Genomic DNA, 21,609 nt, shown 5'->3' with positions numbered 1-21,609 from the left:
ATGTCTGTTTTGTCGCCTGTTGTAGTAAACAATTTTACAAAACACGTGTTCTTTAGCGTTTAATAAAGTTTATTTTCCGAAAAATATGCAACCAGAATTTAAAAGATGGAAAATCCAATCTTTAATTGAAGTATATTTATTCAACGGGAAAAAAACATTAAGAAATCATTTTTATACATCAAATCATGTGTGCCACAATTATTAGCACCCCTAATGTTAATACTTTGTGCAATCCCCTTTTGCCACAAATATCTTGACCGATGCTGGCATTGTGTTTCATTAAATTAAATCAATTAATATGTTTAAGTCAGGAGAACAAGTTACTGATTAAAGCGATGCACATCCATCTTTACATTTCCAACATCAGAAGCCCAAGATGAATACGATCAAATTCAATTAAAAAATAAAGACAAAAAAAAAAACAATTGACTGGAACTTGGTTCTGTAATTAATGAGGTTTTATGGAAAAAGTAACTTTCAAATCTTTCTAAAAGTCTTTCTACAGCAAAACTAATCCCAAACTATAATTTAAACGACGAATATAATGTTGTAGTATTTTAATGACTTGTGATAATGAAACGATAGAAAATAAAAGCAATGGCCCTCGCAGAAATGTAACGATCATAGGCTTTGACGGTCAATTGCACTTCAAACATTCATGCGGCCAAATAAAGATGAATGGAAACAAGTGAGGCCACAAATAGAGAGGCTTCAAAGGGAGCAAGTAAAGCGGGCAGCGACAAAAACTCCAAAACAAATAAGCAAACAAAAAAACAACAGCTGTGACGAGAACAAAGCGGCAGAAAAGCGGCAGGGTTTTAAGGAGTTCTCGTCATGCATAAGAAGAAGAGGATCAGACCGCCACCTGGTCACTGCTCAAACCGCCCCATTGCTCCTCTTCCTCATATCTTTTCTTGCATATCTTTTGGTTTGTGCTGACTTAATAATTTGCCTTCTCTCCATTCTCATCCTTTTCAGGCGTCTACCTGTGTGCTCCCCAGCAGAAGGGATGAGTGGGTGAGGGTGGTCAGTTGGTAATGGACAGCTAGAGAACTCACCGCAGCGCTTGTCTTTGAAGCCTCCATTACCGCATCTGACACTCTGCCAGGGCTCACCTGATAAGCCTACAAACACACACATACACCCGCGTAAGTGTGAGCACACGCAAAGTTGAGTGTGGAAAAAATACATGAAAATGGAGGGATATTAATAAGCAAGCTAAACACACTAAGCTTTCGTCAAGGAAAATATTTTCATTCAAATTGTTGTCAAAACACAAACACAGCTTCCACATATATCTTAATTGTGTCTTTAAGGCTAGGTTTGGTCTTAATGCTCAATTGGGATTTTTGGGGTGGCGAGGGCTGCAGAGGGCAGGTATGCGGAGTATTAGAATGATGTATACTAACACAGTACCACCATCTAGCATTGACAATACATGTGATGAGACTGCAAGAACTATGGAGACGGTTGATGAGATGGAGATGGCACAGAGTGGCACAGTGGCCATAGACTGACTGCTGCTTTGATTCGAAGCTTTTGTAGCTCAATCCCCAACAGCCCTCCATCCTCATTGTTATTTGTCTCTTGGGCATCGCCTGTCCTTCACTGCAGCACCACCTCTCGCTTGAACCTGATCGTCTGTCTCCTCACTCCCTCAGCGTTATGCATTTTCAGCCCTTATTCTGTCCATCTTGCTACAGTTACAACCGCAGCAGCTGACAGCACATCGTCTCGGGTTAAATCACAACTCCGGCCAATCCTCCTACATGACATCATGATGTTGAAGAGCTTCTGCCCACGTCTCTTTGAAATAAACAGATATCCCTGTCAAATTTAATTATACACTTATCAGCCACAAGGTATAAGAGCTACTAAATTGTTGTTTTTATTCACTCATTCAAAGAGCCATTTTCATTCTGTGGCTTTCAAGTGACTTTCAACTGTTATTGATGCGCGATATAAATAAAGTTTTATATCTGCTGTAGAATGCTAGTTGAGCTCAAATTGGTTCTCATTAAATATTGATATTACATGCATTTTTAGTAGTACAAAGTAATGAAAATAGAAATAATCTGTTCACTATTGTGTGTATATATACACTACCGTTCAAAAGTTTGGGGTCACAAAATTGTTTGGGTTTTGAACGGTAGTGTATATATTTATTTAGATAATTATTTATAGATTATATATATAATCTTCTGTGTCAAAAATCTTATAATATATATGTATATTTATATTCATAGATTATATATAATCTTATACAAATATAAGATATAATTTATAATATTTAATTCATAATATTTTATTATAATAATATTTACACTACCGTTCAAATGTTTGGGGTCACCCAAACAATTTTGTGACCCCAAACTTTTGAACGGTAGTGTATATATACACACACACACACACACACACACACACACACACACACACACACACACACACACACACACACACACACACACACACACACACACACACACACACACACACACACACACACACACACACACACACACACACACACACACACACACACACACACACACACACACACACACACACACACACACACACGCACGCATACACACAAATTGTGCAGGCAATGGTTCAAGTGAACATGTTTCGTTTTCTTGACAATGTCAAAAAAAAAGTGTGAAAGCCAAGTCATTAGACTCCACAATGTATAATGGTATGCCTTTTGTCGATGATAAAAGATACTCCAATAACTGTAGCATTTTTGCTTTCAACTGTGACAAATTCGCCATTTCTAACCCAGGCAATCCAATTACACTGCTCATATTGAGGCATGCAGGGATGCATCACTTTCATACTTTTCCTCAGCAACATTAAAAGATGTTCCATGGAAAGGTGACAGTCAAGTTCAAGCGTGAAACAACACACCAACAGCAAAAAGATAGAAAACTTTATAATGGGGTTTCCAATCCTGTGCCGCCTTGTCGTGGAATAAGATGAAAAAGTCCAGTTGCTAAATCGTTCAGCCATTATGACACCACAACAACAAAAATGTGTCGAAACGGCCTGAGGGGAAGTTATCCGACTTCAAAGTCTTTCCCCCCCTTTTAATTAATTCAAGATCCTCCCCTATGCACAAGCCATTCAGCAGGACAGAGACACAGACAGAACTAAAGGCAAGCTAGAGATTAAAACTCATGAAAGGGAAGTAGAATAGAAGCAGGCTTGCTTTACAGCTGTTAGGAACAAGAGGATTTTAAAAAGTCAAATCATGTCAGTAACATGAGCCTTCTGGGAAACCTTTTTTTGTCTAAGGATAGCATTCTGTTGGGCACAACCCTTGAGACTAAGAGAATGGGGTGGGAGCTGGAGGGGGTAAACAATGCGGGTCGAGCTTCATCCCCTCACCCAGCCACTAACGGCTTTAATTGTAACGTGTGAAAGTAGCTGCAACTTTAACACTTTTGCATATCACCATTGAAAAACTGTTAATTTTTATCGCTTGACCTACTGTTGAACTCATGTGACCTTTCAAGGTTTTTAAGTCGTGGTATAAAAAACATGACCAGAAGCACTTAAATAAAATGCTAACATTTATGTTCAAGTCCTCATGGAAAAATCTAAATTGAATTGCTTGGAGAGAAACAACAAGCACCAAGGAATATGAAAAGGTAAAACCACAATAAACCTCAACAGAGCTTTCACAAGGGAGGGAAAGCCAGTTATAACAGAGATAAATGTGATTATATTTTAAGAATTGGCCCCATGGAGGACAGAGGATCAAGATCCCAGACCCTCTGTGCATTAAAGGAACTAATAAATCATCGTTTCTGCTGAGACCAGTGTCACAATGATATTTTTAGGGTACAAAGAATCACTTCTTCAAATACTTGACCAATCTTTTCTAAACTGCCCATTGTAGCCGTATCCCACATGTGAGTTAATTTATTTTATGGTTACTAGCAACTATTATTGTGAAGTAAGCAAAGTGAATGCAAATAACTGAAGGTGAAACAGTCAGAATTACCTATAAAAATATTTATTACATCTTTTTGTAGTTTTCAGTCTGAAATGTATTTTAGGGAGATGTTTAAAACAAAATGAGGCTGATATACTATTCGCTGTCATTATATTTCTCATCCTAAAACCGCTCATCAGTTTCAATATACGTATTTGGACCTCATGTGTGTGAAACCTTCATCTGCCCACTGATTTGAGAACTACCTCGAAGCCCGCGGGCAGCAGAATATATATGAAATGAACACGTGGAGAGTTTTGAAATTGTTTCATCATCTCAGCGCGGTGCAGTGTGATTTGTTACCTTTGTCAATTCTAATCCTTGGCAAATATCATCAGATTGCTGCTGTTGGCTGTGATATGATACATTTTCAGAGTCAAGTCACTGCTTCGATAAGATTCTGTTGGGTATATTACTGATATGTTTCTGTGACTAACGTTCTCTAAGCCATAAACTCTGCAAAGACAGATGATACATGATTTAGAAAAACAATGACGACAACCGAACAAAGTATGATGAGCTCCCAAGTAAATACAGGCTGTTTTTCTGAAGCTGAGATTCCAGTCTTGTACATAGCTACAGCTTAGGTTCGAGTAAATAGACGCCAAACACAAGCAGCTGCTCATGAATCAGTAAGCGAGTCTCATTTGCTGCTGGCCAAACTGAATTCTTAACAATGGCCATGCTGAATCAAATGTTAGGATTTATTGTGCAGGTGAAAAACAGAAAAGAAGAGGCAAGTACATAATACTCACATAGCATTGATACCAGGACAAATGAGAAAACACAAGAGGGTGAATAGAATTAGAGCCAATGTATTCAGTATGTATTGCTTACTCAATATACAACGAGGTACTGCTTTTGCAAACGTAACGGATTCGCTCTGAAAGCATTTTCTCTCAAGTCTGAGCATTTTTCAGCGCTTGTCAAAATACACAGCTTAAATAAGGTAGCTCTATTTCCTAATCATTTATGTTCAGAATATAAGTAACCTCTGAGGACTACTGCAAAACAGAGTCTGGAATCTGAAGGCTGTAGTCAAACCTATTACGTGAATTTTACAGAGATTTGTCACCTTCCAACTGGTCTGCATTGCAAAAACGCATTCTGACCGAACGGGTTTAGGCGCTGGCTCCTGGGGAAATGAACATGACACAGTTGCGCTTTTAGACATTCTCTGAAATGCCACAAGAGTGCAAGCAGCATGTTGAGTTGTTCTTACAGAAAGGAAGGCAGAGACTAAGCTAAAGATTTATACAGTTTGTATGGTGATGAGCTACATGGCTGCAAAGAGGTATGCTGCTTCCAGTACAGGTATCACTTTGCCCAAGAAAGGTTCCCTTGTAAGGCTTGGTTAGGAGTGGCCATACAGGTTAATACATGACTGCAAAACTGAAAGGTTTTAGGGTTAGAGACAACACCTCCATTAAATACAGTACCTGCTAAGTGGGTCTTCAATAGCTGATTTCTTACAAGTAGGCATTAGGCTGGCAGAAACATTCCTTTTATCTCAACAAACTTGTTTGCTCAATCAGTCACATACAACCTTTTAAAGATATGTTGATCTCGCTTAAGTTTCCAGGAAATGTTCTGTTTGTTCTTTTGCAAGGTGTTGGATTAGTTTAGTGGATGAACAATGTCACACTAGTCAGCACGGCCGCCTCACAGTTCAGAGGTGCAGGGTATGATTCCGGCTCCAGCGTTCTTGTGTGAAGTATGCACGTTCTGCCTGTGCTTGCGCGGGTTTCCTCAGGGTGCTCCTGTTTCTTCCCACGTTCCCAAAACATGCATGGTAGGCCGTGTGACCGCTCCAAATTGCTCTTAAGTGTGAGTGTGAATGTTTGTCTATGTGTGCCTTGCTGGCTGGTGACCAGTTCAGGGTGTACCCTGCCTACTGCCTGAAGTCAGATAGGATAGGCTCCAGCATGCCCGTGACCCTCATGAGAATTAAGCGGTTCAGAAAATTGATGGATGGATTGATGGATGAGTTCAAGCTTTTCAGTAGGAGTCTTCTTTTTCTCTATACTACATGAAAGCTTTACTATTTATTGTATATAGACTTTAATTATTGGAGGGGCAATTCCACTTAGAGTCCGCAGTATAAATGATTAGACCACACTCATAGAATGAAATCACATGCAGGCTAGCAAGGAGATATGTAAAGGTGAAAAGAACTACTGCAAATAATTGCGAACAAAGCGTAATGGGATATTTTCCTCCTGATTCCAGAAGATACATTCAGAGCCACGTACTCACTGTCACCATCAAACCACAACGACCGACAACAACAGTTTTCATCACAGTCACACAGCTTCCCCCGCAGCGGTCCTTGCGCTCTTTCGCACATGCATAGCAAAGTGACAGTACAGATAATCTTACCTCTAATACAAAGACCATAACACGATGTGTGGGAGTCGGGAAATTCACTTCACAAATAGTCAAAACGTAAAGCTTGCTGGTTGAGTTGAACTTGTAGCTTCTCTTATCTGCAGGACCAAGTAAAAAGTGAGTGTGACACTCAAACTAGACTGTCTACTCAAGGTCATTCAGATGTAATATGTATTGTTTCTGACTCAGGGGTTCGATTGCAAATAATGCCATCGCAACATCTCTTCCCCGAATAAAAAACTGCACGTGAAGAGCACCGGAAATTTGTTTCTCAAAACCTTTGTCTATTAAACTGAAAAGAGTATCAGTGCATCAGTGATTTGTTTTGCTTTCAAAAGGTCGAAACATGTTTGCTGTATACACTCAAAATATGACTTAATGTTTTTTTTAACTTTGCAATATTACACAGTCTACACATATCTAACCTGAAGCTTTCCCTGAAGGTTGGTGAGTAAATGTGAGTGCATGTCATTTAAAATTTGAGCAATGGAGCTTAATAACATCTCTTTCCATTTCCCACTAGTTTGTTCTTTCTTTCCTGACACAACCGATGCCTCATCATCACTCTTCCACAATGTCAGCTGTCGCCCTTCCCCAATTTTTCTGCATTGCCCTGACCTGAATCTTCTTGTCCTCCACTACTTCTGCCTGTGCTTTTACTGTTATGCCAGAATTCATCTGACAGCAAGAGTCTCCACTTGAAGCCTTAATGCCATTTTCTTTCAGTTAAAATTTAAACGTGGTTGAAGCAGCTGCTTTAAGAAACAGACAAAGCATAGTTGTCAGAAAACAGCATAATACAAATGGTAGTGATATTACGCCATGCATTTTAAATTCATCAGTAACTGAATTTCTTTGAACTTTCACATTTCTGAGTGGCACACCATCTTGTTTTACATCCTCAAGCACCTAACAAAACATTACTCGAGTGTGAATAACAATTTTCACCCAACACATCGCAAAACCTTGTGCTGCCCTCAGATCAATTGTCACACAGATCACATTTCATTTGATTCAAGCAACTTATGTTGAGCCAACAATGTCCAGTTATATTGCCTGAAACAACTCATACTAGTGGCCTGCAATATGAATCACAGACTGCGTGACAAGGACACCTTGTTCAACCATGAACATGCGGTACATCCACTTCTTTCACAAATCAAAATCTTTCCAATACTATCAAAAAGATGTGTGGATCAGAATTTCTGGCTCCTCCAATTTGAGCAGCATGATCTAGCTCTGGTCAAGCAGGCCAGTTAATCATGGCATTAACATGTATTTATAGATGAGGTTATATAACTAACACATGATGAAAGTAGTGCTTATATATTAAGCCTGCTACTGTGGAAGACGATGGTAGGATGACCAATAAATGATCAAATAGAATACTGCAGGGGAGGAAGGGATATCTGGATCTCAAACACTGTCAGACTGTTATAAGTTACAAGAGCAGCAGTTCACATGCTGAATCCCAGCACCATCTTATACAACCTAATGTGATGACACAACTGATGCAATTCAGCAGGACCATGGCTTAGCATTCTTTACGTGGCCACAGTCAGTAGGGGAAACCCCTGTGGATAGGCACTGGGATGACCTCCCGTAAATAGCAAAGACACATTCCTGGCGATCCATTCGTTCTGCATCGTGGTCTTTTTGGTGCGGATATCTGGAGCGGACACTCTTTGTATGACTCCCCAAGGAGCTGAACTGCCTTGTTCAAATCTGGGAATTACTGTAGCTGTCAGGAATGTTCTTGCAAAAAGAGGTTATAAAGGTTCAGAAAGCAAAAGTTCAGCTTACAAAGAAAAAAATTTACGTGACAACTTTACAGCTATCCTACTAGATGACCCAAATTAGTTCCTGTTATTGACTGACTGAAGGCAACGTTTGATTGAACTGGACTACTATGACTGATAGCTACTGGGACACATTCTGAAGAGGAAATTACTCTGAGAGGTGTGCCTGGAACACACGCAATTTGAGTGCTTTAGCAAGAAACATGAAGTTGATGTATGTACACAATTTGCCTCTACAGCAAAAAAATGATGAATTTACTTAATTTTATTTCATCAAGTGGCTGGCACAAAATAAAATCATCTGGACCCAAAGAAATTTTTTTAAGTAGACTATGAAATCACTTGTCTCTGGATTCAAATTATTTTATTTTTTTCAACCACTTGACAGAATAAAATGGAGTAAATTCAACACACTATTTTTTTTCCAACCAGTTCTGTCCCCCAGGTCTTGAGTTTGACACCTGTGTTTTATTGTGGAGCTTGAAGGTGTCTGGCTGTTTGCTTCTACTAGTGGTAGCAGAGCCCAGAGTGTGGAAAGCAAGCACCCAATACTAGGACAGTATGTCTGTAACTCAAGGACACATTACCAAACACAAAGACCCCTTTTTCCCCGCTCCCCAGACAACTTTACTGAGCAATCAATTAGGGTACAGATAATGGATGGATGGATGGATGGATTTTTATAACTAGAAGAAACTCCCTCACCCCAGCAATTTCCTACTTCTGTTTTTTTTTTTTTTTTATACTCACGTTATTTAACCTTCATTCTTTGTTTACAGCCTTGAGACCAACCACAAACTGACAAGTGATATGAACCCAAGTAATGGTAGAATTCTATCAAACAATCAAGACACCATCGGTGCTCATCTCCCAAAATAAGACTGCACACTTTGAATATTAAAGTCCTTCATTGTATTAGGAACAGTAGTATGATGGAAAGAAAGCTGCTCATTTCAAAGGGAAACTTGCTTGGTAATTCATTTTTATCCTACTCCGGTTATCTTTATTTTCATCATGTATGTACTTGATCACGCAATTTCATTTAATCTTGTGCATTTTTCTTCATGCTTCTTCATATTGTATCGGGTCTAGATTCCCTAAAGATTCCACAGTCATGAAGCAAAGGTAGCCAAAATATGACACAAATATGCTGCCACTCGATAAAATCTTGATACAGCGCGGGTATTGGATCTCATTAAATAAAGCAAATCTAAACTAAAGCTGTAACCATAACATCCCATAATAAAAGCAAAGTACTAAACATTAGTGACTACTGGGCACTGTGTGTAGCGCCAAAGCAAACTAACCAATGTGCTATTTTAGGACCAGCGATGAATCAGAACTTCCTGCCGTCCCTGGGCGAGTGAAGACGTGGTGTTCGTCTCACACTGGTGGCATTCGTTCAAACTGAGTATCTCGCAAATGACGCCCACTGACAAATCTCAATTTTGGAAGAAGAACGCTTGCATAGTTACAAAGTCATTGCAGAGAATCAAAGGACAGTCAACAAAACAAACCCTACATAAGAATGCATCAACCAATGCTCCATCGGTAAGCTTTAATATGTTTGAATGTGTTTGTGTGTTGATGCACACATATTGCACACAAACTATAAATATTATTTTATGAATTGCCCCCAATCATTAGCTTGCTATGGGAGGAAAGGCAGGAACCTGCCGGTTTTTGTGTGCTTTAAAGTGGTCTCTTTAAAGAAATTCTGTAAATATGAAATGCTATCCTGAATTGAGCCTCAGAGCTATGCCAATAGACTGTGTGTGTCATCACTTTCCTCAAAAAGTTTCCCCTTGCTATTTGCATAAATCGCATCTGCACCACAAATTAATACTTATGAGTGCTTATTCACCATGTTTTTTAAACAAAGCAGTATAATATTAAAGGTTTGCGTAATAATGATTGGACCAAGTGGTAAATAACGTTTCAGTTAATCATTTTGATGCATTTATAAATCCTCTTATCATGTTGCATCTAGCAGCAACCTGTGGAAAACATTCATATTAATACAGATTATACTTACAAATACAGCAATGTAAAAATATAATACATCTGGAAGAGCCTCAACATTCAGCCATATTTTGGCTTTTTGAAATAGTATTTTTGTAAAGGAAAGCTGCCAAGATGGAAATTTTGCTTGCTTTGAATGTTCTCTTCTTGAAACCTTCAGTGTACACATAGTAGACAGAGAGTCGTCAGTGAGAAATGCTGGTGAGTATGGCGCTTGTTCATGCTGACCAAAAAGGGCAGCCTGTGGTTTGGGTGGGAGGATTTCTGCACCATATGAACTAAATAAACATTTGCTGCTTTTCTATTAAAATATAGCAAAAGAGATCTATTTCTGTAGGTCACTTGCAAAAATAGGCTATCAGCACCTAATGAATGAATTGTAATGGAAGTATCTGAACAATGCTGTGAAACATACAAAGGAGATGCAGATAAGTACTGTGCTCTTCTTTCTGCATAGCATTACGCTGACATCAGAGCTTTTAAAAGCTTACAGTGTCCTTACTCTTTAATGTGGGCACAATGCACAGGTAGGGATTGATTTTTTTTTAAATCTGTTCCTTCCATGACCCACCACACCCGTCAATACGTTGATGGCAGCACATAGACAATGACAGTGGGTGTACATGTGCATGTGTGTATAGAATGAGGGTCTGCTCATGCACACTTCTTCAAGTGGTACGATAAAAGCTTTTTACTCATCTTTTTCATTTTATGTCTGCATGCCTAAGTGATCTCCATCCCCAGCAGCTCTCCACACAGCGTGGTTTCCCTTTGGCAACACACTCACAGCCCTCTATCATATCCCACATCAGACCTAATATCATCCGTATCCACATCCCCCACACCTGTAAATACACATTTTCGAGGGCCATTATTTAGCCTCCCACACACACACACACACACACACACGCACGCACACACACGCACACACACAGCGTAGCTTCCTGTACTTTTGCGCTATATTCTGACTGTCTGCACACTTGCTCCATTTTTGCTCATCTTATTTATTATGTTATTTGTTTATTTATTATTTAGTCATCACTCTTATTTATTCATTGTTTGTGCCTTCTTGTTTTTATTTTTTGTGTTGTTTACTTGTATGTACTGTATATTGTGTACTATGTCTTGTCACTGTGGGATAGTGGGAACGTAATTTCGATCTCTTTGTGTGTCTTGGCATGTGAAGAAATTGACAATAAAGCAGACTTTGACTTGACTTTGACACACACGCACATGCACACACATGCACACACATGCACACACATGCACACACATGCACACACATGCACACACATGCACACACATGCACACACATGCACACACATGCACACACATGCACACACATGCACACACACGCACACACACACACACGCACGCACGCACGCACGCACGCACGCACGCACGCACGCACGCACGCACGCACGCACGCACGCACGCACGCACGCACGCACGCACACACACACACACACACACACACACACACACACACACACACACACACACACACACACACACACACACACACACACACACACACACACACACACACACACACACACACACACACACACACACACACACACACACACACACACACACACACACACACACACACACACCGGAGGGCTTCCTTTCTCTAACACTGACAGTGTGTGCATGTTTGTAGGCAACGCTTAAACAACACCCACTGGCTAAGTGCTAAATAAGGAATAAACAATATAGTAAAAAAACAGAAAGAAAGCTGCTGTGAAGGAAGAAAATTTAACAAAAAGTGAGAAGTGGCAGAGTAGAACCGAAAATGGTTATTTGAACTTTGGTATGGACTTAAACAAACACAAACATGGAGCAAAATAATAATTGGTTAATTTGTAACTAACTGCGGTTGTTCACCATTCAGGATTAATTTTCAACATACAATTGGTCATTAGTACCAGTTTTCAACAAAATATTTTGTATGAAGGTAGTGATTGCGAAGCTGTTCAAATGTAAAAATAATTAATGCTTTTTTTTCTTATTTGACAGCTTGGTGCACAGCTAAAATATGACAAAAAAGGGAGTAGACCAGGAATCATCAACTGGCAGCCCGCAGGGGTCCAATCAGGCCCGCTGAACCATCTAATCAAGCCCACGAATGAATTCCATAATTATGACGATCAAACAAAAAATATCTGTTAGAAGAAAAGCCTGACTCAACAAACCCTGGTGAAAAAAATGGGAGCGTGAATTAACTTTATTCACAGCACATAACACGAATGTTTATTTAAAGGATACTGTGTATAATTTTGAGCTGGCTCACAAAAATAGATAGATAGATAGATAGATAGATAGATAGATAGATAGATAGATAGATAGATAGATAGATAGATAGATAGATAGATAGATAGATAGATAGATAGATAGATAGATAGATAGATAGATAGATAGATAGATAGATAGAATTCACCTTTATTTAATATCTGTTAGTTAAGTATTTTGTAACACATCTGTTACAAATATCTGTTAGCTAAGTATTAAGTAACACACTATGTAATTGTCAGAATGCAGTAGTTTTATTTCATTCACGCCACATCTGTTTGTGTTATACTAAGGACTGCATTAACAAGATTGTAATATTGTGTTGATGTTGTTGCTCATGTTAATTTCAAAATCTTCTGTGCCACATTTTGCTCTTACTGTAGTAGTGCTTTTAGGCATTGAGTACACATAAACAGTGACAATGCGTGCACTCGTGCACAAGCTCAATTTAGCTAAAGTGGGAGTGAAGCCGGAGTGGGAGTGGATGTGATGCACACATCACACGAAATTAAACATTGCCTTAGGAGCTTGGATTGGCAGGGGAAGCAGAGGATACTGGTGGAAGGTGGCTTGAGGGGGGTGAAGAAAAAGAAGGGCTGAAGGAACTGAAGGAAGTGGAAAGACCATCTTTTTCCAAAACAGGAAATAATCCAATAGAAAAATGCCTGAAAAATCTTCTGCAATACACTTATGTACAATAATCAGGCACACATACACATGAGCTCTGTCAAAACCTTTTACAAAGGCCATGCTAGCAGAATTTAACACACTTCAAACCCTCAAACGCTTAAGCTTGGGGAAAAAAAAACAATGTTTAAATTGAGAGAACAAAGACATTTGTATCTGATGTGATCAACTGTATTTCATACAGTTCTGAAATTTCATCAGCGTTTTGGGGTTGTGAAATCCTCTACTCTCTTTTAGTGCCCATTTCCTTCGTTCCTTTGAAATTTCCAAGGGGAATAATTATTTTGATTGTCATTATGTCACACTTTTAAATGTATATTAACAAAATTTGTCACAGTAGTGAACATGGCAAGCACACACTGGAGCAGGAGCTTGGGGAACATTTTCTTTTAAGAGTTTCAATTCCTAGCTTAAGACAACCACACTACGCTAGACATGATCGCATTTTGTGACCAGACATTAGAAATGTGCTTTAAGTATGATGCATTGGGTTTCTTTAGTTTTGATCAGAAATAAACCACTTTATTGTTTCCTCGCTCAAAATGACCTAAAATAAATCCAATAATGCACAAGCATATAAAAGAATGACACATGCACTTATAGGCCTGCCGATTAAAAGGCACAATTGACTACTTCTAGGCAAAGAGCTCTGCTCATCCGCGGCCAGGACAACACTCACCCTACTGCTGCAGCAGAGACAGAATTCCGCCTTTTACAGATTTGGCTCATGGTGGAATATCCTGCTTGCTCCTCAAAGTGTGAGAAATCGGTGAACGTATGACTCCCAGTGCACACAGAGCAGGGGTAATAAAGGGGTCAAAAATCAGATGACGTGAGAACAGGATTGACCACAGCTAACAGAGGGCACTTGTTTAGCTGCGGTGGCTCATTTCAGTGCATGTATAGTCATGTGTGGAAAAAACCTAACCCTTCACTTTTTCAATGTAGTCAATGAAATACATGCAGTTACCGGGTTTTAGAATCATCTAACTATAACCTGATATTCACATCAAATACGTACAGTATTTATTTAACAACCAAATATTCCAGAAGCTCAAAGAAAATGTGTGGAAATACCTATTTAATTAAAGAGAAGCCATCTTATTTTTTGCTAGAACGTAAAAGTGAACATGCAGCAAATCAAAATATTTGATTCATTTATCATCAGGAAGGCCGTGCCAAATTTTATTACTTCCCTGAGGTTATACTTGCCAACTTTAAGAACTGCAATAGCAAATGCCCATTGATATTCCAAAGGTTTTTACTAAGATGACGATCCATGATTGAAAATGGACATATGTGGTTTTCCTTGGTAGGCGACACTTCACGTATAAAAGGTACCTTTCACTTTATAGAAAACTCTCCCCCCTCCAAAATGGAGCAGAAAAAAGCTGGATACATAAAGCCCTTCTTGACCTACATCTTCCATGATAGGATGCCCTAGTAAGACCTCCTCTGCATGATTGAAAACCAGATTATTCATTAACTAATACTTGACAGCTCTACAGTAGAGCTAGGACTCGGGCTGCCTCTGTCCCAGATGTGGACAAGAGGGAGGATTTTTAAGTAGAGAAAGTTCAAAGCCTTGGCTGCAGGGAGCTTTCCAAAGAACCACAAGAAAGCCATGAAGTAGTAGAGAAAGCATTAGGAGTGCCAGCTACTTCTTCCTATAAACTCTGCCAGTCTAAAAAGAATGAGGTGGCAGGATCACGCGTTACCAAAAATAAACACAGTTTTCCTGTGGGTTAAGCTGATGATGCAGCATGTTGAATTTTGCCGACATGATAAATGCTAAAGTTAGCCAGACACAGAATTTAGGGATTTAATTTTCTCTAAAACCAGATTTATGTTGTAGCTGAGAACTACCATTCAGTTTCCCTCGAGATGGGTTGTGGCACACTGAAGAAAATACTCCCTCTCAATGCTGCTAATGCAATGCACATTTCACATGGTAATGTCCACCTTAACACAGACTTACTGATAAACTGGAAAAAAAATCATAGAATTACCATAATTATAATTAGTACCCAATTTAGTCTGATTGCAGCAATATATCTTTTGGCGCATCAATTGCATACTACAGTATGAAACAAACAAGGAAAAAACTAAATATCAATCATTGTCGACAAAATCGACAAAGAAAGACAAGAAGAAGAAAAAACAAAGAAGAATACGATGCGAGTCGGGCAGAAGAACAACCCTTTGATACAACCGTTACTACCTACTATTTAAAAAAGTCAGACCCGTCAGGTCGCTCAGCACGAGTTCAACTTCAATGATAGCTCGCTCGTTGGTGGTAGAATTAGCTCCAGCTCGTACCACTGTTGTTTTTCCAACCTGACTCAGCGCTCTCTCTCTTTACGATGAGACTCTGAAAGCTTAGCGGTCACATGGAATGCCAGCTCATCGACTATTATGATGACTGCCTCCCCTATTGCTCACCCCCTGTCTCCACTCACCGGCACACAGTCCTAAAAGCTGGCCTTTGTCTTTTTTTCTAATGAAATGTGATGATGTGTGTGCACATTATGGGAATGAGGCAGGACTGGATCTCATGAAATTTTTAATGTTTGGGAATAACACCCAAAGATATTGTGACAAATTGTGAGATATAGGAATGGGAATGGTGGTGTTTCAAGATAAATCATTTTAAACAAAGTCAGGTCATACTTATTCACCATTAAAATACAATAAATTACTAATATTAGCATATTGCAAAAGTAACATGAAAGACTTACTTTGAGCTTGTCAAAACGTTCGGTGAGCGAGGACACCTGGTGCTCCCGGTGGCGCCCGACCAGTTTGCAGAGGGCACAAATGAGCTGGTCATCCACCAGGCAGTACATGTTGACCTTCTCATTCTCGTGCTCCACACAGGTCAGGCCGCGGAGGTGCGTGTCCGGCACAGGCTCCACCAGGCGGTGGCTCGTGAAGGGCTTCTTGTTGGGGTGCGTCGCTCGCAAACAGCGATCACAGTACGATACCTCGCACGTCACGCACGTCTTGACGGCCTCGCGAGGCGGGTCCTGCTCGCAAAACTGGCAGCAGATACGCAGATCCATTTTCGCCACAAACGCCGGGCTGTGGTTGGCGTTTGTGTGGTTAATGTGATTGGTGTGATTGGCGTGCGGGTGTTGGTGGGGGTGGCTGGAAGTGGCCGGGCTGCTCCGGGCGCTGCTTCCGCTCGTGCCACCGCCACCACCGCCGCCAATTGTTCCCGCTATTGTGCTGCTAATGGTGGCGGTGTAGGGCCGCTGCAGGCGCCGGCTTTCAGTAGGCGAATTGGGGCCGCTCAAGGAGACCTTTTGAAAGCGGTCTATAATGTTCTGCAGCGTCACATTGCGCTTAAGCCCCTCCAGTCCGCGGTGATTCAGCGTGATGACGTAACGACAGGTGGGGCACTGAAAGGCCGAAACAGATTCAAGCGGCTTGCTGGATGAGCAGTGTGACACCAGGATGCGGTGGGCACAGTTGAAGCACAGGCTGTGGGCGCACGGTAAGAGCAGAGGGTCTTCAAACAACTCCAAGCAGATCGGGCAGGTTAGCTCAGACTCCAGTGTTTCCATCTTCAGTTGAACCGATCTAAAGACAAAATCAAATCCCACAGAAGCTGGCCTTTTACCTGGAGTGAAGAAAGAAAAAACAAGATTATGCAGTGCAGAACCACTTCAATCAGCCATCTATCGTTAAAAATGATTATTCAAATGCTACTCGTAAGGTGGTTAAGTTTTGTCCAAAATCTCTCCTGGATCAAAGAGAGAAAAACAGTAACCTTTCAATAATTTACCATTAGATCAGATTTGATTCAGAGATCCAAGAATTTGAAGATGGGATTTTCCCATCCATCCATCCATCCATCCATCCATCCATCCATCCATCCATCCATCCATCCATCCATCCATCCATCCATCCATCCATCCATCCATCCATCCATCCATCCATCCATCCATCCAAAAAATGTTTTCTTGTTTTCTAAAAACATTGCAATTAAGTCAAAATGCTATGCGGCAGACAATTTAGAAAATACAGATTAAATGTAGTGTTCAAATGGGTAAATGCTTTGTTTGGTTAAATGGAGACCATGATCACGTGGCAAGAGCAAGACCAAGGGTCAAGGACAGCACGCCAGTGCAAGCTTGCCCATGTTTCTTTAAGTAGCAGCCAACCAGGAAGTAACTGGGAGGCATTACCCGCAGCTTGGTCTATTGCTGTTGGCACACAATGATCACTCAGCCATCCCTATCTTATTGGATGCACCTTCTGATGCCACCCAAATACTGCTTTAGAATTTTACATTTTTCAATTGGCTTGATCAGGTTTGCTCCACACTAACAATTACGTTTGCTGCTCATCTCCATGTCGCTGTGCCATAGTCCGTCAACAGGTGTCGGAAAAGTGGACAGCTTGCCCTTAGAGAATTGTGTTAATCACAGGGTCCCATATTGGAAGTCAGAAGTGGGCCCAACCTCTGGTGCCCATTTGAGAACCATGACCACATTTTTACATGCACGTCTGGTTATACATGATCATAAAGAAAAACAAACCAATACTTTATTTTCGAGTAAATGTCTCCTTCACCAGAGTGTCTTACGACGCAAAAACTATTAACAGAAACAACAAGACAGGAATCAACCGATTTAGCTCATCAAATTGATAGCATGGGTTTTTCTGTTTATCATCCAAACTAGAGAATGAGTCAGCAGTCTGGCCATCTCAAGCTCAAGTGATGCAACGTCAATGTGACTGTGCTTAACGGAGCATAGTGTTATAATTAACACCGCACTTTAACACACCATCAGCAGGCCTATTAAGCCTCAGCCGTGTCACTCTGGGGAAACAATGCACACAGTAAGGGGAGCCACTTAGGGCCAGAGCTGCACAGTAAAAGTGGTGAACACACACATGCACACAAACACAGACACACACACAGACATACACACAAAGACACACGTGCTCACACACATTTATCAGCATGGTTATTGTTGCCACTAATCCAAATTAAAGCAAAACATGAAATCACATTTGTACAGCTCCAGCATGACAACCTTTCGATGCACTTTGAGATTTCACTGAAATGTAAAGAGCATTATGTGGATGAAGTAACTGAGCAGAGAGCAAATCTGGGCTTCCCTGCTGAAGCTACCCCCGTGACCTGACTCCGGATAAGCAGTATAAAATGGATGGATAGATTATGTAATGTTTTAAATCACCTACTATACCGTCTACTGAAAAGTGGGTAATGTGGGTATTTTCTTAAGTGGCTGTGTCGATCGTTCACACTTGCGTTCATTTTGGAAGCTGAGACTACACGCTTCAGTATTTCATCCACAATTAGGCCTACATACTGATAATTGCAAATTTCATTGAGTATTTCTTCAAGTCAGGGCCAGTGTCGGTTCTGACAGAGCCAACATAACTTTGTGTCATATTTCCACTCCGCTCTCGCCCTGCTTGGCCGGCTGACATGGCCTTCACGCTAGTCGTCTTGGGCGCGCGTCGCCAACGCGGAACTGCGCCGCCACGTCTCGTCAATCCTGCCCGGTTTGTCTGCTTTGACACACGTATGCCTGGCCCCTGTTTCTGCTATGCCACCTGATTCCCGTTTGCCTGATCCGTTGTGTAGCGGTACGCCTGGCCGGTACGTCTGCCTTGACGCACGTATGCCTGCCACCTGATTTCCTGCTTCCTGACTTGCTGTGTAGCGAGATGCCTGGACTCTGTTTGACTATCTGCCTGACCACGAGCTTGCTTTGCCCCTGTCTGCCACCACGACGCACGCTTGCTGACCGAGTCGTCAGCCCGCCTTGTGCTCCTGCTTTGCTGCCGTTCCAGCCATCCTTGTCTACTTTTCCCTTTCCCTAAATAGAGCCCGTGTTGCACATGGTTGTCCTGCCTCGTTTGTGATACTTTGCTCCACTAATGTCAGACCCTGACATATATTTTAATGTATTTCATTTTTTCATTTTAATGCATTTCATTTCTGTAATTTTTGCCCCCTTCCAGGTGACTGATTTAGGCAGCACAAGTGCCCTCTATTGACAAACCGCCTATGATGGATAGTTAAATAAAAAAAAGGTCACAGAGCATCAGTTAAGTTATGACTAAAATCATTAGAGAGCAATGGTCTTCAATCTGATAAATTCATGGTTTTCCACATCCTATGACACCCAACACGTCCCTCACCATAACAACAACCGCATTCCCAGTACCCTCCCTTCCTCAAGTGCATCTCGAGGCTAATCCTCTCGTGAATTTCCACTTTCACAACAGGACAGGAAAAGAAGCGGGGAATCTCATTGTTTGAAAGTCCTGGAGAGTGACAAAACAATCAAAAGGAGCAGCAGTCGTCATGGAAAACAGCCTTTGGATACACTGTCACGTTAACCCCCCCGTGGTATTGGAAAGACTATATTTGTAATCCCATCATGGAAAAACACTCATCTACTCTGAGGAACTAAATTACACCTTTAGCAGAGGCTTATTTTAGACTAGATTTCTTTTATTGGGAACAGTTTATGCGGCAAAGATTTAATATATGCCTGTAAATCAAAGCCTCCAAATCGTGAGTCTGGCACAAGTCAAATCACAAATCAAAATGTTCTCAATCTGCATCATAGCCTGTCTCATTTAGTCAAACAAGGAGCTTTCATTCACTAGTTTATGACGTAACCACATACCAAGCGAGAGGCCAACACACCACGTTCCGAGGACTCACTAGCCTGTTTGTCCAATTCAGAGACATCATTCCCATTTCGTCCAAGGACACAAGTCATGTATATGAACAAGCTGCATGAATACTTTCATTCTAGAGTGTTGGCAAACATAACTCTTAAACTCGAAACATGGCATTTCCCCTAATGCGCTTAACGGAGCTTTTAAACCTCTAAGAAGCAGCACATTGTTTAAGTGGATCCAGCGGAATTCAGGAACCTTATCGGATTGAATTTTGGACATTTTATTCCCAGTTCTTTTGGGAGTTTGTGTTTCAGTGTGGGACCAGCCATTTTACTTGCGAACACCCCCCAAAAGACCTGCTGACCCCAGAATACAAGATTACATACACACATATTGTTTTAAACTTGTGTCCCTTAGCAGTCTTAGACGCCAGCAATATGCCTGCAAGCAGTTGCTTCACAGGATAAAAAGGAACAAAGGTATTAGCACACGCCCCCCCTCATCCATTCCAAATGTTTCATATTTTCCTCTATTTTCCTCTTCGACTCCTAGCCTCAACCTGACTTTCCAGTCTTTCATTCTCACTCTTTCTCAGCCTTAGAAAAAGGTTGGTTTCATTCTAACGTTTGATGCCTGTTCTGAAAATGTAAACAGTCGCACAGCCAAACGTGTGTTTCCATTCCCCCACTCACTGCACTCAGCAGAACGGTTTAGAAATGGCTTTCACGTCTGCACATGAAAGGTAACTTTCATGTATTTGAGGCAGTGTAATATCAACTTACAAAGTAAAAACATTCCGGTGTGAGCTTTTGTCAATGTATAACAATTCAAATTCTTTAAAACTAAACTTTTTACACTTCAAGGTCACTTTCCTACATCTGTTGTGGACTAAAAAAAAAGGGCAGCAGCAGGCATAGATGCGGTTTCCGTTCTGTGGTCCAATAGGTAGCACTTAATGGAATAACATGGACTGGGCGTCTGCTGGGGGACAAGTTCCTGAATGTTCATGCCCTGTAGGTCAAACCCACAAATTAACAATATGCACAGTGTGTGTGTGTGTGTGTGTGTGTGTGTGTGTGTGTGTGTGTGTGTGTGTGTACATTTTTCTGCCTTCTCATATTTTGCATTCTGTATGGTTGAGCAAAGCTTTAGCTTGGATTATGTATCCGTCACTTTTTTCTACATTTTAGCTGTGTGTGGTGTGGATTTCACTGTCTGCTCTGTGTGCTCGCCTTGAATGGAAGACATGTTTGTTTTGTTCACGCTCCAACCCAGGTGTACGTTTGACAGTTATATTTGTTATTTTACCACTGCTAAGTTGTTACACTTTAACCCATGTCTGGGACCTTTGTTTTATTTATTATTGCATAGACCAAAAGAAATGTAATTTTGGTTGATTTGGTGGCTGTCAACTATCTCAATGATTGTGTCTTAAAAATCGAAAATGCGAGGGAATTGATGCCCATTGAATGGTTTAATGCAGTTGTACCTTGAAAAAAAAAAATAATTGCGACAGTGGCCTTTCCACTTCTACCTCTAAGAATTTCCAGCCAGTGCATAATACATTTACACAGTCAAAAGCCTTCTCATCTCTTTGGGCTGCAGAGGATTTAACGGGAAACATCACTGTAGTGCAACCACACTCTTGCTTCTAGTGATGCTTACATTATGAATGTGTTTTTGTCCACATGAACTGAGGAAGATGGGTCCACAGCTTATTACATATTTAGATGTGGCCAAGCATGC

At 40.8% G+C, this 21,609-nt stretch overlaps 1 protein-coding gene across 5 annotated transcripts in view; it reads right to left on the bottom strand.

Annotated features, from left to right (window-relative positions):
* Positions 1-21,609, bottom strand: part of mid2 (midline 2) — an 88,258-nt gene that overhangs the window by 30,724 nt on the left and 35,925 nt on the right. For 3 of the 5 annotated variants that reach the window (XM_037261489.1, XM_037261488.1, XM_037261487.1), the window contains exons 2-3: positions 15,927-16,810; positions 987-1,124 (exon numbers count right to left, since the gene is read on the bottom strand). In XM_037261489.1, the coding sequence (XP_037117384.1) occupies positions 987-1,124; positions 15,927-16,754 (966 nt within the window). In that variant the 5' untranslated portion in view covers positions 16,755-16,810. The remainder of the gene's footprint in view (positions 1-986; positions 1,125-15,926; positions 16,811-21,609) is intronic. The other 2 variants (XM_037261490.1, XM_037261491.1) reach the window with 2 other exon arrangements.

The sequence above is a fragment of the Syngnathus acus genome, chromosome 10, assembly GCF_901709675.1.
Source record: "Syngnathus acus chromosome 10, fSynAcu1.2, whole genome shotgun sequence".
Taxonomy (NCBI): Eukaryota; Metazoa; Chordata; class Actinopteri; order Syngnathiformes; family Syngnathidae; genus Syngnathus; species Syngnathus acus.
This window is presented reverse-complemented; position numbering and strand designations above follow the sequence as displayed.